At 47.6% G+C, this 15,961-nt stretch overlaps 2 protein-coding genes across 2 annotated transcripts in view; both read left to right on the top strand.

Moving 5' to 3' along the window:
* The window catches only part of PKD2L1 (polycystin 2 like 1, transient receptor potential cation channel), a 35,881-nt gene extending 27,541 nt beyond the window's left edge, over positions 1 to 8,340 (top strand). Inside the window, 13 exon segments of the mRNA XM_001927121.4 lie at positions 789 to 966; positions 969 to 1,041; positions 1,674 to 1,898; positions 2,067 to 2,295; positions 2,958 to 3,128; positions 3,305 to 3,486; positions 3,788 to 3,908; positions 4,741 to 4,839; positions 5,052 to 5,173; positions 5,678 to 5,804; positions 6,573 to 6,691; positions 6,935 to 7,058; positions 7,368 to 8,340. Of these exon segments, the coding sequence (XP_001927156.2) occupies positions 789 to 966; positions 969 to 1,041; positions 1,674 to 1,898; positions 2,067 to 2,295; positions 2,958 to 3,128; positions 3,305 to 3,486; positions 3,788 to 3,908; positions 4,741 to 4,839; positions 5,052 to 5,173; positions 5,678 to 5,804; positions 6,573 to 6,691; positions 6,935 to 7,058; positions 7,368 to 7,631 (2,034 nt within the window). The 3' untranslated portion in view covers positions 7,632 to 8,340.
* On the top strand, positions 9,435 to 15,961 carry BLOC1S2 (biogenesis of lysosomal organelles complex 1 subunit 2). Its single transcript, XM_001929529.5, is given in 6 exon segments — positions 9,435 to 9,471; positions 9,474 to 9,503; positions 9,873 to 9,989; positions 11,669 to 11,788; positions 13,270 to 13,374; positions 15,039 to 15,961. Coding segments are annotated over 6 exon segments (426 nt in total). The 5' UTR covers positions 9,435 to 9,449; the 3' UTR covers positions 15,071 to 15,961.

Raw genomic sequence — 15,961 nt, 5'->3', positions numbered from 1 at the left:
AGGCCAGGGTTCCGAAATGGATAAGGCCATATCCAGAGGCCAGGTCCTTCCAGAATTGGGCTGGGTCAAAGGGCCGGGCAAGAATTAATAGGTCACATAGAGTTCAGGTGGTGAGAGGTTAGTGATCAGGATGATAATCAGAGAGATAAGTCAGTAGTTAAACTAATATTGAGTAAGCCAGATCTTCAAAATGTATTTTAAATAAAGAGTAAGGTCTTGGAATTCCCGTCATGGCTCAGTGGTTAATGAATCTGACTAGGAACCATGAGGTGGCGGGTTCCCTCTCTAGCCTCGCTCAGTGGGTTAAGGATCTGGCGTTGCAGTGAGCTGTGGTGTAGGTCGCAGATGCAGCTTGGATCCCGCGTTGCTGTGGCTATGATATAGGCCGGCGGCTACAGCTCCGATTAGACCCCTAGCCTGAGAACCTCCATATGCCGCAGGTGCAGCCATAGAAAAAGACAAACAAACAAACAAAAAACAAAAAAAGGTAAGGCCAGAGTTCTCCTGTGGCACAACAGATTAAGGATCCAGGATTGTCACTGGTGTGGGTTGGGTCACTACTGTGGCATGAGTTTGATCCCTGGCCCAACAACTTCCACAGGACATGGGCGTGACCAAAAAACAAACAAAAAGAGTAAGACCACATCAGGTCAAGATCTGGCCAAGGTTCATGGGTCAGCTGAAGAGTCAACAGAAGCAGACCAGAGTCAGAGAGTGTGGGAAAAGGTCATTCTCAGGCTAGGGGTCAAGATGAGGCTGGGTCAGACCCAACCTAGCTTGTGATCTAGTTTGCCCAGGGCCCACTTCTGGACAGTTTGTATTGGACCAAATGGTACAACAACCAGAGCCTGGGGCATGGCTCCCACTCCTTCATCTACTATGAGAACCTGCTACTGGGAGTTCCAAGGTTGCGTCAGCTGAGGGTCCGCAATGACTCCTGCGTGGTGCATGAGGACTTCCGCGAGGACATTTGAGCTGCTACGATGTCTACTCTCCAGACAAGGAAGAGCAGCTCCCCTTTGGGCTCTTCAATGGCACAGCGTGAGTGAGTCCCCCTACCACCCGTCACAGGGCTTGCCCCTCTGAGCCTGACACCATCCAAAGTTTGGGAACCACTTCCATTGAGCCTAAAGAGTCTTGGGGGCACTCAAGATTATCTCAGACATCTTGGTTTTACTTTTAGTTTCCTTGTCTCTAAAATGTGTATAGGAGTTCCCGTCGTGGCTCGGGGGTTAATGAACCTGAGTAGGAACCATGAGGTTGCGGGTTTGATCCCTGACCTCACTCAGTGAGTTACGGTTCTGGTGTTGCCTTGAGCTGTGGTGTAGGTTGCAGAGGCGGCTCGGATCCCTCGTTGCTGTGGCTCTGGTGTAGGCTGGTGGCTACAGCTCCAATTAGACCCCTAGCCTGGGAAACTCCATATACCACGGGAGCAGCCCAAGAAAAGGCAAAAACACAAAAAATAAAAAAATTAAAAAAAATGTGGATAACATTTTCCCTCCCTTCTTAAAGGTATATTAAACAAGATAATATATGTAAAATAGATATTATATATGATACATACACAGAATATATATGAAACTGTAAAGCCCAGATAATCATAAGCTGCCTTGAGAGACCAGCTTTGGGACCTGGCTCAGACCTCTCTGCTCAGATGGCTTCTTCCATGACAGATGGACATACCACTCGCAGGATGAGTTGGGGGGCTCCTCTCACTGGGGTCGGCTCACAAGCTACAGTGGAGGTGGCTACTACCTGGACTTTCCAGGATCTCGACAGGCCAGTGCAGAGGCACTCCGGGACCTTCAGGAGGGCCTGTGGCTGGACAGGGGCACTCGGGTGGTCTTCGTCGACTTCTCGGTCTACAATGCCAACATCAATCTTTTCTGTGTTCTGAGGTGTGTCCCTTTTCCCTGCCTTCCCTCCATCCGCAGTTCCTTGTTCCCTTCTCCTCTGTTGGAGACCCTTTCCTAAACTTGTACCCTGTGGTAGTGGTAGGCAGGGGTGGGGACGGGAGGAACCATCCCAGTCCAGGCCCCATCAGACCTCTCTCCCTCCTCCCACAGGCTGGTGGTGGAGTTTCCAGCTACAGGAGGTGCCATCCCATCTTGGCAGATTCGCACAGTTAAGCTGATCCGCTATGTCAGCAACTGGGACTTCTTCATCATTGGCTGTGAGATCATCTTCTGCATCTTCATCTTCTACTATGTGGTAGAGGAGATCCTGGAGCTTCACATCCACCGGCTTCATTACCTCTGCAGCATCTGGAACATTCTAGACCTGGTGGTCATCTTGGTGAGGAACAGATACCTTTGACTTGGGACATAATGGGAGGTGGAGGGGGATCCACCCTGATAGGGGCTCAAGTTCTTCCTTTGAAGTCCCAAGTCCTCCTTGCGACTTCTGGTCAAATCACCGTAGCAGCTCCTTAAGCCAAAGGCTGATGTCCCCTTGGCTCAGCCCTGGAAAAATCCTGTCTTCATATTCCCCTCCCTCTGACCTGTGATCCAGGCCCTGCTCTTTTATTTATGTACTTGATATTATGTTCCCCTTCTGTCCCTTGCCTCTATGACCTGTCCCCTTGAAACTCCTACCTTTTCTCTCCTCTTCTGGTAACACTTTCTGCCTCTTTCTTTGTTTCCTTCCTATTAACAGGACACGTTAATTTCTGACAAAGGCTGGGAAGTAGGGGGGAAATAAAATTGTCTGACTCCATCCCCTCCTTTACAACCTACAAATTGACTAATAGCCCCAAAGCTTTCTCTTGGACTTTAAGAGATTCCCCAATCATCCTATCCTGTTCCCTTTGAACCTGAGATAGTCAACAACTCAGTAGGGAAGGATACGATTTTTTTCCCCACCTGTCTTACCCACCCCAGCTCTCCCCTGGGACCCTATTGTTGAACATCCCTTGAGATCCTCTTGACTCTTTGACACCCTGACCCCTGTGATGACAGCTCTCCGTTACGGCTGTGGGCTTCCACATATTCCGAACTCTCGAGGTGAATCGGCTGATAGGGAAGCTCCTACAGCAGCCAAACACATATGCTGACTTCGAGTTCCTTGCCTTCTGGCAGACACAGTACAACAACATGAATGCCGTCAACCTCTTCTTTGCCTGGATCAAGGTACCCTGGGACTCCTCACCCCAGGAATGCCTCAGGGCATCCATTCTCCCTTCCTCAGTACTTGTCTCATTTTCCTTGTCTGGTCTGGCAACTCCTATGGCCTCCGTAGGCTCCTAGACTATTCAAAGCTTTTCTCTTTTCTTCTTTTACCACTTGGTTCAACATGGCCCTTCCAGATATTCAAGTACATCAGCTTCAACAAGACCATGACCCAGCTCTCCTCCACACTGGCCCGCTGTGCCAAGGATATCCTGGGCTTTGCTGTCATGTTCTTCATCGTGTTTTTCGCCTATGCCCAGTTGGGCTACCTGCTTTTCGGGACCCAAGTGGAAAACTTTAGCACTTTCATCAAGTGCATGTGGGTGTTCCGCCCCCTTCACTCCTCCCTGGCCCCTCACCCTCCAGCTTTATGGGTGTATGTATCCTTGAGGCAGTTGGGTATTTGTGTGGGGGTGGTGTCTGTGCTTAAAGCATCAGTGTGAGTCTCCAGAAGCCTTGATGTATATTCTCAGTATTTCTGCACCTCGTTATGTCTCTATCAGATTGGGTTGGAGGTGCGGTGAGGGGTCTGAGTTCACCGAAGAGCAGTAAGGAAGAAAGTGGGATGGGGTCAGGGTTATGGTTGGGCTGTGGGTGAAGCCCAGACCCTGGTCTTTCAGCTTCACTCAGTTCCGGATCATCCTCGGGGACTTTGACTACAATGCTATCGACAATGCCAACCGCATCCTGGGACCTGCCTACTTTGTCACCTACGTCTTCTTCGTCTTCTTTGTGCTCCTGGTGAGGGTGGGGATTGGGGAACCTGAAGGGTAGAGTTGTGGATGGGCTGCAGGGTAGGGTTTTTCCCCCATTCCATGTTCTGCACTCATGGTTATGATGGGTTTCTCAAATCAAGGATGGAGAGGTGGAGAAGGGAAGAGCTTCTGGATCTTCTGAGAGCTGGCTCCTGTGTGGTCAGCACAGTTAGGCAGTTTGCAGAGTATAAGGGAATCTGCAGGCTCCCTCACTAAAATCAAATGCTCATCCTCCAAGGATGGAAAGAGAAGGAAGAGTGCCTCATGAGAAGGGATTGCCCCTGGAAGCTTCTCTGACTATTCTCTAAGACTCCCCTTCCTCTGGGAATCACTGTTTCTCCTACTGCTGCTTTGTGTTGCTCTCTTTCCCTGCCAGCCATGAAAGATACGATTTGTTTTCATTAGAAACTCCAGCAGGTTTCTGTATTTGATCAGTGGATGGGGATACAGAGATGGATTAGAGCTAGATGGTAAAGAGAGCACAATTTTACTTTGACCTTGAAAAGTTTCTGGCTGCAGTGATTGGTGGACCCTTATATGGAGCAGGACTATGGCCTATGTTGGGATTTGTGGTCAGGTTACTGCAGCAATTGAGTGGAGACACCAGGTTGATGAGGGGGCGTGACCCACCCATAATAGAATTGTGCTGAAAGGCTGGCCTCTGGGGTCTCTGAGATGTGGGGATTAGTGGGCTGCAGAGTTGGGTTTGAAAACATTTGCCCTTGTAGAACATGTGTCTGGGACGTTATATGGTGAGTGGGCGCATTGTTGTTAATGGGTCTGGGAGTGAGGACCCAGGTCCCTGTCTTATCCTCTAGAACATGTTCCTGGCCATCATCAATGACACATATTCAGAGGTCAAAGAGGAGTTGGCTGGACAGAAGGATGAGCTACAGCTTTCTGATCTCCTGAAACAGGTGACTATTCAGTCTCTTTGAGTTGCACATCTGCATTGGGGCCCAGGTCCGAGGCTCTGTGTCCTGCTCTGCACCTGACTGGTTAGGGGCCTGTGCCCTTGCATGCCTTTGACTTATCCCTGGGATCCTGTCACCCTGTGGGTGGGGGTGGGGGTGGGGGCAAGAGATGAAGAGACTGTGGGAACTGGTGCCTGTTTCCTTTCCCCCTCCAGGGCTACAACAAGACCCTGCTGAGGCTGCGTCTGAGGAAGGAGCGGGTTTCAGATGTGCAGAAGGTCCTTCAGAGTGGGAAGCAGGAAATCCAGTTTGAGGACTTCACTAATACTTTGAGGGAGTGAGCAACCAGAGAGACAGCCTTCTCTGATATTGGTCTATAGGTCCTTGAACCTCAACCATGCCCCCTTTGCCTATAAACCTCTGATCTTGGACTGTGGACCTTTGAGCTTGGTTTATAGGCTTTTTTCGTTTGTTTGTTTTTTTGCTTTTTAGAGCCTCCCCCATGGCATATGGAAGTTCCCTGGCTAGGTGTTCCCAGGCTACAGCTGCCAGCCTACACCACGGGCATAGAAATGCTGGATTCTTAACCTTCTGAGTGAGGCCAGGGATTGAATCTACATCCTCAAAGATACTAGTTAGGTTCATTACCACTGAGCCACAATGGGAACTCCTCAGGCTATTTCTTGGGGGTGTCAAATTGCTAGACCTTGGAGACCCTGGCTTTCCAATGTGGCCCCCTCCTTCCCTAGAGAGCAAGACTCTTGTTAGAGTGTGGCAAAAAAGAGTGGGGAGATCACAGGATGGCCGGTCAGAATTCATTTCATCACCCTGTTCTCCTCAGGCTGGGACACACAGAGCATGAGATCATGGAGCTCACAGCTGCCTTTACCAGGTTTGACCAAGATGGGAATCGCATTCTAGATGAGAAGGAGCAGGAACAAATGCAACAGGATCTGGAGGAGAAGAGGGTGAGCCCAACTGGCGGGTGGAGAGGCTGTAAGGAAACTGCTCACCCTCCCCTGCCAGCACACCTGGATCACAAACCCAAGCTGAAAATCCTCTGATAAATGGGTGGGAAAGAACTCTCTAGAACAGAGAGTTCTAACTATTGCACCATAGAACAGCCAGGAGGGCTTCTAAAAATCCTCATGTTCAGGACACACTCTAGACCAGAATCTCTGGGGAGTTGGGGCCAAGCCATCAAGTCCTTTTTAAAGCTCCCCAGGTGATGCCGGTGCATGGCCCGGGTTGATCACCATTGCTCTAAAAACCCAGTCTTAGGAAGAAAAGGACCAGTTTCCCAAGAATCCCTGATGATTCCTTCTGAGTACTTGCCTTCTTCTTGGGGTTCTCAAACCCCAGTCCTTAGCTTCCCCTGCTCTATCTGCTCCATCCCTATCCAGGGTAGACCAAAAGTCCAAAGGCAAAAGGAACAGTGCCAGGACTCTGCCCCTCCTCTCTCAAATGGAATTGGCTTCTACTGAGCACCTTATTCATCTGTGCTTCAAGGAGCTTGCGTTTTGTTCCTTGGGGAGGTGATTCTCTCCCAAAGGTTAGGCCAGCTTTGTGTCCAGCACCACCACTCTGATTCAGTTGTCTCCAGAGTTTGAGAGGGAAGGGGAATAGCAAGAACTGGAGCCCAAGACCTTGTCCTGATAGCCCACTAGAACAGGTGATGGAGAAGAGCTGATGGCTTCCTAGATCTTCTGCTCTCTGACCTCTGACTTTCTGAGCAGGTGGCCCTCGACACTGAGATTGAGAACCTGGGCCGGTCCATTGAGAGTAACCCACCAGGCGAGCTGAGTCCAGAGACCGCCAAAGCAGGTGGCTGGATTTCAGGAGAAGAATTCTACATGTACGTGCAGCTCCAGGGCTGACTGTGTTTATGATATCTGACCTTGAGTTTTTTTCCACAACCTTCCAATTCCCTGTCTTATCCCAGGGAAAACCCTGCCCCCCTTTAATTCTCCCTACAAGGCTGGACCTTACCTTCCTTGTTCCCATCCAGAAACACACTGTTCTGTACCCCCTACCCCTGGAAACCTAGCCCTCCAGACACATATTTCTGCCCCCTTGGTCTCTCGCAAATCCTGCACAGGCTCACAAGGAGAGTTTTGCAGCTGGAGACTGTCCTCGAAGGAGTCATGTCCCAGGTTGATGCCGTGGGCTCAAAGCTGAAGATGCTGGAGAGGAGGGGGCAGCTGGCTCCCTCTCCAGGCATGGTGAGTGGTCCTTTATTGGGCTCCTTTTTGGCTCCGCACGGCTGGACTCTACCATCTTTTCCACTCAGTGGGTAGAGGCAAAACATTTTTGAAAGACCAATGTTTTCAGGCTCCCACGTTTGCGCTAGTCACTGTATCAGCCAAGGTGGGAGGTGGGAGGTGGAGGGAAGACCTGAGGTTGGTTGCTCTGGCCTGAGGGCTGCCTTGGTCTCTAGGAGATGGTCTGGGGTTGGAGAAACAGATCCAAGTACAAGGAAAGTGGGACACAAACTCCTCCTTCAAGTGACCTGTCTCTTTTTCTTCTAACAGGGGGAAGAAAGCATTTGGGAGCAGCTGCAGGCAGCCACATCCGTGACTCCAGACCCCTGGGAACTCCAGGGCAGGCAGGAAGGTGGTGGGGGAGGGGTCCTAAAGCATCAGACAGCAGGCTCCTCTCTCACTGCCTCCCCAGAAGCCCCTTGGCACATGCCCTACGCTTCTAGGGCAACAGGTCCCACCACTGCTGCTGCAGAGGCCCACCCTGTGCCTGGCCTTTTGAGCTGTGTTTCTGTGTGTAGCTGTGTAGCTCTTTGAAATAGTTCCCACTGGGCCTCTCACTCCCTGTGCTCTGAGCTCTGTTGTGATGATTAAAAAAAAAGAAGAAGAAGAAGTAAAGAAAGGGAGGGTAATGACTTTTCTAAGATCTGGATAGACATGCTTTGTGAAAAAAATACAGCTAAGAGAATAGCTGTATCTAGATGGCATCCTACTTGCCAATGAGTCTTTTCCTCTGTACATCTGGAGATGGGCTGCTGCACCCTTGAGGTTCGTGTCTTCCTCATAGGGTTTCCCTGTGAAAGAGAAGGGGGAGCCAGAGAGGAGAGGAGACTTTCTCCATGGGAAGACTACAGTGTTGCCGAGGCTCTGGAGCGATAACCTCCCCCAGCCTTCCCCAACAAAGTCCACGAAGGCTCAGTGAAAGAGCCTGCCTCCGTGCATGCTACTGAACACCGAGGGGGCTGTAAACCAGGACAGAGATGGAGCATGAGGAGAATCCAGCAAAGAAATAACCTCAGGATTCTGAGATCTTTGGATGAAATGTGGGGGAGCTGACTCTGTCCTTCCATAGGACAATGTGGGGACACGTCACAAACCTGTTGCTTATCAATAAAAATCCTTAGGAAAACTAAGACTTTGCACTTGTTTCTGGGAATGCAGGGGGAAGAAGAGGGGCTGGAACTGTGAGCCATCCTTGTACTTGGGCTGGAGAAAGCTCATCCCTGCTGGGCGGTGACATCGTGAAGAAGATGGGCTGTCCCAGGGGTCCTGAAATACAAATTTCTGGCTCATAGGAATGGTTTGAAATGGTTGGCACTGTGACTGTATCATTAGAGAGAGTGGAGACAGTGGCCTAAGGAGACCTGGTCCTCAGAGGGAAGAGAGTAAGGGGTATGTGTGTGTGTTTGTGTGCCCGCACATGCTTTAGGGTGTGGGTCGTGGGAGAATGCCGATGGAGGATAACTAGGGATAAGACAAACCCCCCCACACAAAGATTTCAGGGTATAGGGCTGTATCCCAAGAGCTGCTATATATCTCTTCTCTCTTCCCTTGTGACCTCTATCCCTCCCTCATTTTGCACCTTCCATTGCTTCTCAGTCTCTTTTTTTCATCAATTCCTTTCACCTGCTTCTGTCAAATACAGGAGTTCTCCCATCCTATCAAATATACTCTGTACATTCAAGAGTCTTGTCAACAGCTGAATGCAATCAAGATAACCAGAGTATATCCTCAGCCCTAGAAAAGTTATCTCAGCTTTCTTCAAGAAAGGCTGTATCAACTGAAGAGAAGTGGGTGCCAGCCTGCAGTTTGAGAAAAAAAGTCCAACGAGTTGACGTTAATCTGGGACATTGGAAGAGAGAGTATTTCGGCTCAGGGATCATGCCTACAGGTTTCCCTGGATAAGACTATCTTCAGAAGCATGGATTTCCTGAGCAGTCAGTCTTTCAGCCACTAAAACCAGCTGGGTAAGGATTCTCTGCGTAGGGGCTGACTCGTCTCCGTCACTTCAGCCAGCAGGCCACTCTGGGCTCGATCCACCCCATTAGGTCTTGGGTCTTCCTAGACTAGTTAGTGATCCCTCCGCCAGTGGCCACAGGATTGGGCGCATCCTTTGTTTCACACGTCGGGCTCTTGACTACGGATTGACTCACGAAAGCCTTTTTTAGTCTCAATTTCGGCTTAGTGTTTACGCCCTAAGCTTACATTCTCTTACTGCTCATTACCCTTTCACCTGCGGTACAATTTAGCCCAGAGGCTCGGGATCCCAGGGCAACGAACCCAGGGCAGGGAGGGCGGGGCACGCCCGGCACGCATGCGCAGGCACCCGAGAACCGGAAGCAACTCCTGCAGGGCATGGCGGCGGCGGCAGAGGGGGTTCCCGGGCTCACCGAGAGGAGCCCGTTCGAGGTATGTGGAGTGAATGGGGAGGAAGTGTCCTGTGAAAGGGCTGAGGCTCCGGGTACGGACCTGGAATCCCGGAGCTCACCTGACGGGAGCAGGCAGGTCGGAGAGGCGCTTCTGTGTGTGCGTGTGTTTGTTCTGTCAGGGCGAATGAAGCTTCGGCCGCGGGATCGAGTGTGAACTGAGGTCAGTGCAAGGGAGCAGAGTTGGCATGTCAGGTGGGGCAAGGACGAGGCGAGGTACCTGAAATTATGGTACATGGAGAATGGAGCCGCTGTGATGGAAGGACAAGTGGAGGTGTGTGGGGAGAGCCTGCTTCGGCTGGATTAGGACCGGGTGTAGGGCGGGGCCCTTACTCATTCTCCTTTGATCCAGATGATGCCGCGGTGGAGACTGCTGAGGAAGCAAAGGAGCCCGCTGAGGCTGACATCAATGAGCTCTGCCGGGACATGTTCTCTAAAATGGCAACTTACCTGACTGGGGAACTGACGGGTGAGGCGGGAACTGGGTTGATTCGGGTAGTGCCGGGCACCACTTGCTGGAGCTGGGGTTTGGAGCAGGTAGACCTGTGAGGTGCCTTAGCAGCATCAGTCTGTGGCTCCCTCCCTAAACCCACACACCCTGAAACAATCCTGTTGCAAGTTTGGGGAGGTCATGAATGGGTAACAAAGAAGCCCAAGTCTACTGACATCAACTGCCTGTCTTTTTGCCTCACTTCTAGATTTCTCTGTGCCTTAGTGTCTTCTCAAGAGGTAAACGTATTCCTATTCTTGCCAAGACAACTCCTCCTGCTGTGCTCTTGGTCCCAAATCCTTCTACCTCATTAGGGCCTCTCTTCATCATTTCCTTTCCCTTGCTTTTCCACACTCTATCCCGGCACCTTCCTCTCTATCTAGAAACATATTCAGGTTTCCTCCAGCCCCAAAGCACTCTATTTGACACCCCACATCATTTGCTCAGTAAAGCAAAGGAGCGTCACAGCTAACCCTTTCGAAAGAGTAGCCTACATTCACTGCTTCCTCCTTGTCACCATTCACTCATGTAAACCCTTCCGGTCTGGTCTCTGCTCCCACCATTCAGAGAAATTACATGCCCCAAGACCATCATACCCCTTAACTATCAGCTCCTAACCACCAAATCTATGGCTTTTTCTCAGTTACTATCCTCCTGGACCTCCGTAGTATCTGACAGGCAGTTGATGTCAGTAGACTTGGCTTTTGGGAAAGTTGGAGTAGGGGCTATTTGCTTTGTATAGGGATTGGGAAGGGAAATGAGGATGTGAGAAGCAGGCAAATGGTTTGAAAAAGTCAGTGCATAAAATGCAGTGTTGGGAGTTCCTGTTGTGGCTCAGTGATAACGAACCCAACTAGTATCCATGAGGACGAGGGTTTGATCCCTGGCCTCACTCAGTGGATTGGGAATCTGGTGTTGCCATGAGCTGTGGTGTAGGTTGCAGAGAAGGCTCAGATCTCTCATTGCTGTGGCTGTGGCTTAGTCAGGCAGGCTATAGCTCTGATTTGACCCCTAGCCTGAGAACTTCCATGTGCTGCAGGTGCAGCCCTAAAAAGAAAAAAAAAAAAATGCAATGTTGAATCAAGTAATAAATGAGTTACTAAGATGTGTTGAGTTCCTAGTTGATTTTATATATATATTTTGATATATATGTATTTATGCTGCAGTCTGCCAAACTGTATGTTTTCATGTTGTAGAGGTACCAGGACTGTTTCATTTCCTTTTTCTTGGTACTTGAGTTTATCATTTCCCTTTCTAACTAAGATCCTGAACTTCTGGATTTTATTTGGTTTAAGTAGTTTGCTGATTGTTGCCTGAGTTTCTACTTAGATATTCATAGTCCACAGGCTGAGTATAAATGTCATAGATCAAAAGTGGCCTGCTTGGAGTTCCCTGGTAGCCTACTGGTTAAAGGATTGGGTGTTTTTACTGCTGTGGCATCGGTAACTGCCATGGCATGGGTTTGATCCCTGGCCTGGGAATTTTTTTATGCTGAGGGTGTAGCCAAAAAAAAAAAAAAAAAAGAAAAAAAAAGGAGGGAGGGCCCCTTTCTTTGACATTCCCCAGGTCCTGCCTTGAACTACTATTTAGTAGTTAATTCCACATTCCAATGATATAAACACATCTTAAAGGCATCACATCTTCTGTTTGTTTTAAAGCCACCAGTGAAGACTATAAGCTCCTGGAAAATATGAATAAGCTTACCAGTTTGAAGTATCTTGAAATGAAAGATATTGCTATAAACATAAGTAGAAACTTAAAGGACTTAAACCAGAAGTGTAAGTAATAATTTTTACAATTAAATGTATTTGTATTTAATGTTTTTTTGTGCTTAGGGAAGTGGAGAAGGGAAGGGAATATGGCCCCTGTCCCCAGAGAGCTCATTTTCTAAAAGTGAATTACAAAGTTAGGATGAATTTTTTCTGGAGTTCTCGTCATGGCTCAGTGGTTAATGAATCTGACTGGAAACCATGAGGTTGCAGGTTTGATCCCTGCCCTTGCTCAGTGGGTTAAGGATCCGGCATTGCCGTGAGCTGTGGTGTAGGTTGCAGACACAGTTTGGATCCCGCATTGCTGTGGCTCTGGTGTAGGCCGGCGGCTACAGCTCCGAATCGACCCCTGGCCTGGAAACCTCCATATGCTGCGTATGTGGCCCTAGAAAAGGCAAAGAGACAAAAAAAAAAAAAGGATGAATTTTTTTTCATTCTGAGCATTAGTGTGCTTTGCTGGTGTGGCTATTTTTACCTCTTCTTTTTTTTTTGTCTTTTTGCTATTTCTTGGGCTGCTCCCACTGCATATGGAGATTCCCAGGCTAGGGGTCGAATTGGAGCCGTAGCAACCAGCCTACATCAGAGCCACAGCAATGTGGGATCCGAGCCGCGTCTGCAACCTGCACCACAGCTCACGGCAACGCCGGATCGTTAACCCACTGAGCAAGGCCAGGGACCGAACCCGAAACCTCATGGTTCCTAGTCGGATTCGTTAACCACTGCACCATAACGGGAACTCCTATTTTTACTTCTGAATCTTGATTTGATCAGTATATTCCTGGAAAAATGGGGCAAAGGAAAGGTGGCCAGATTCTAGCGAATTAATTTAACAATGAAATCCAGGGGTTCCCCTCGTGGCTCAGTGGTTAATGAACTTGACTAGCATCCATGAGGACGTGGGTTAGATCCCTGGCTTCAATCAGTGGGTTAAGGATCCCGCGTTGCTGTGAGCTGTGGTGTAGGTCACAGACTGAGTTGCTGTGGCTGTGGTGTAGGCTGGCGGCTACAGCTCCAATTCGACCCCTAGTCTGGGAACCTACGTGTGCTGCGGTGCGGCCTTCAAAAGACAAAACGAAAAACAAAACCAATGAAATCCATAAAGGACTACTCGGTAGCAGAAAGCCAGAACATCTATAAATGGCAAAATGCTACTTTAGACTGGTAGAGTATATTTTTACATCGACTTGCATTTCTGTTCCCTATCTTTTGAACTCTCTTTCTTGGTCTGGAAAGATTACTTGAGGAGCAGGAATTTAAAAGAAGAAAACTGGTAGATAAGAGAGATATAACTTTGTCTAGGTCACAGTTGTGCCTGATAAGCTAACTCTACCAGTCTTCTAAGGCATTGCCCTGCTGGTGATCAAAATCATGTCACTCCACCTACTCTGTCTAAGGCAGAGCTGGAGAGACACTAGCGTTCTTACTTTCCACTCTTTTCTGCACTCCTTGTTGATGCCAGATAAACCCGTGGTCTATCTTTGTTTTTAAAGATGCTGGACTGCAGCCTTATCTGGATCAGATCAATGTAATTGAGGAGCAGGTAGCAGCTCTTGAGCAGGCAGCCTACAAGTTGGATGCGTATTCAAAAAAACTGGGTAACCATTTTTACTTCTGTTTTGATTTGATAAAAGTACCCTCCTGCCAATATGACCTTATCTAATATGGTAGGTAACGTTTATGGTGTGCGTACAGTGTCTCTTTTAATCTTCACAAAACCTCTTGAGAGTAACTTTTTATTCGTATTGGTAATAAAATAACGTTTCCTGAGTACTTAGCAATATATCAGGCACCGTTCTTAGTTCTTTGCATCTATTATGTTTTTTTATCGTTTTATCCTTTAATCTGTGAGGTAAGTACATGATTTTTATCCCCATTCTATAGAAGAGGAAACTGGTTGAAGGGGTTATAATTTGCTTAAGGACACAAAGCTAGTATATGGAAGAGCCATATTCCAAACTAGGTCTGATTGACTACAAAGCTCTAGCTCTTAAATGTGGTTCAGCAGGCTAAAAACATCTTTAATAATGCAGATATATGTCTTAAAAAAAACAGAATAGGAGTTCCTTTCATGGCTCATCAGAGATGAATCTGACTAGCATCCATGAGGAAAAAGGTTTGATCCCTGGCCTCGCTCAGTGGGTTGAGGAGCGGGCATTGCTGTGAGTTGTGGTGTAGGTTGCAGATGCGGCTCAGATCTGGCTTTGTGGCTATGGTGTAGGCTGGAAGCCACAGCTCCAATTCGACCCCTAGCCCGGGAACCTTCATGTGCTGCAGGTGCAGCCCTAAAAAGACAAAACAAAAACAAAACAAAACAGAATAGTTGAGAGAGTTCCTTGGCAGCCTATTGGTCAAGGATCCAGCATTGTCACTGCTGTGACTTGGATTGCTGCTGTGGCACAGGTTCAATCCCTGGCCTGGAAACTTACACATACTATAGGTGCAGCCATAAAAAAATAAATAATAATGCAGTTGTTTTTAACCTAGATATATTTTACAGATTATTTTATTTTTACCATTGACAGTTATTGACAATGTACAGTCAAGAGATTGGTTTGTAGCAGACTGAGATTTGACATGGGTGGTAGTTAATAATTTCCTTGTCCACAGTTAAATTCACTGAATGATGACTACAACTAAATTTACTAATGGTGAAGGCATTGTACCAGATGCTTTCAAGTTTTTGAGGAAAAAGGGAATCGATAACATTAAGAGATTTTTTGATAGTATTTTAAATTTCTGTGTCTTTCAGAATTGTTTTTCCTAGAGTGAGGGATATGAATAAGAGGATAAAAGGTGAAACATATACTCTTGAGAGTTCTAGTCTGGCTCCCAGAGGGTACCTGGGATAGAGGCTTGAGAGGCAATTTCCTGTGCTTTGAAAGGCACCTAGTGGTTCAAGTGCCAGTAGACCTGCTTAATCCTGGTGGAGCCTCTGAGCAGGTACTGGTGACAAGGTTAGAACTTAGGGAACTTGTTAACACAAGTTCTCAGTTCTGTGTGTGTATATTTGACTCCTTAAGTTGTGCACACTGATCATAATTGGACAGATACACAAATATCTGTCTTTAGCTACTATGATGGTTAACCTTTGTGGTATGCCTGTAATTTGGATACAATTTGGACAGCTAGGAAGACTGAAATTATTAGATTGTTTAAAAATATCTACATTTTGGAATTTGCCTAGAAATGCTAACTAAAAAGTATCTTTGTAAGAGCCAATTTTAAAAGATATAACTTTCTCTCCCTCTCCCTCCTGCAGAAGCCAAGTATAAGAAGCTGGAGAAGCGATGAAAAACTTACTCCTGAGGGACAGTCTTTTTTAATATGGGAAGAATGTTTTATAAGACCTGAATCCTAAGGCCGATGAATTGTCAGAACTCCTTAAAAGGCAACTGTGTGTTTGTCCTAGAAAACATCACAACATTGGAGTAAACTGGAGAACTGTGGCTGCTCCTGAACTTCTGTTGAGGCAGAATCCCTCAGAATCTCACACTTATAACTCCTTACCTTTTACTTGAATGTCTCATCATCCATTCAGGACAGAGTCAAAGTTTGGGATAAACCTGGCCTTGCCAATAGGATCAAATGAGAGGACCTATTTTCCCTGGTAGTTGTTGTACACTGTATTATTTTCTTAAATGATTGGTTTTGAATTACCTTATAAATGGTTGTTTTTCCCTATTAAGGATGCTAATGTATTGCTAACAAGAGCCTAAATTAAAAAAGGAAAACAAAACAGTCCTTTTTTTTTTTTTTTTGGCCATGCCCTGTGGCATGTGGAAGTTCCCAGGCCAAAGACTGAACCTGTACCACAGCAGCAACCTGAGCCACTGCAGTGACAATGCTGGATCCTTAACCCACTAATCCACAAGGGAATTCCAAAATAGTCTTATTCTTAACAGTTTGTCACCTTGTGAATGTTGGTAATTTTCCATAATGTTGCAAAGAACAGAAAAATCTTAAAACAATTTCAGGCCAAGTCATCTTGACTGAGCAGGGACAGTGAAAGGAGTGTTGTGAGAGCTTGGTATATGCAGTGGGCCCCCCCTGCCTCTTCTCTGCACTTTTGCCTGGGGATGGATGACACCTTTACATGTGCTCCCTTTTGTGTGTATGTGTTAGGTGGGGAGGTAGGGCTGCCAGTTGGGCTGCTGCTCATTAAATAAACGGTTTTATAAAATA

This window comes from Sus scrofa, chromosome 14 (genome assembly GCF_000003025.6).
Source record: "Sus scrofa isolate TJ Tabasco breed Duroc chromosome 14, Sscrofa11.1, whole genome shotgun sequence".
NCBI lineage: Eukaryota > Metazoa > Chordata > Mammalia > Artiodactyla > Suidae > Sus > Sus scrofa.
The sequence above is the reverse complement of the archived record's forward strand: the minus strand, read 5'-3'. Positions and strand labels throughout refer to the sequence as shown.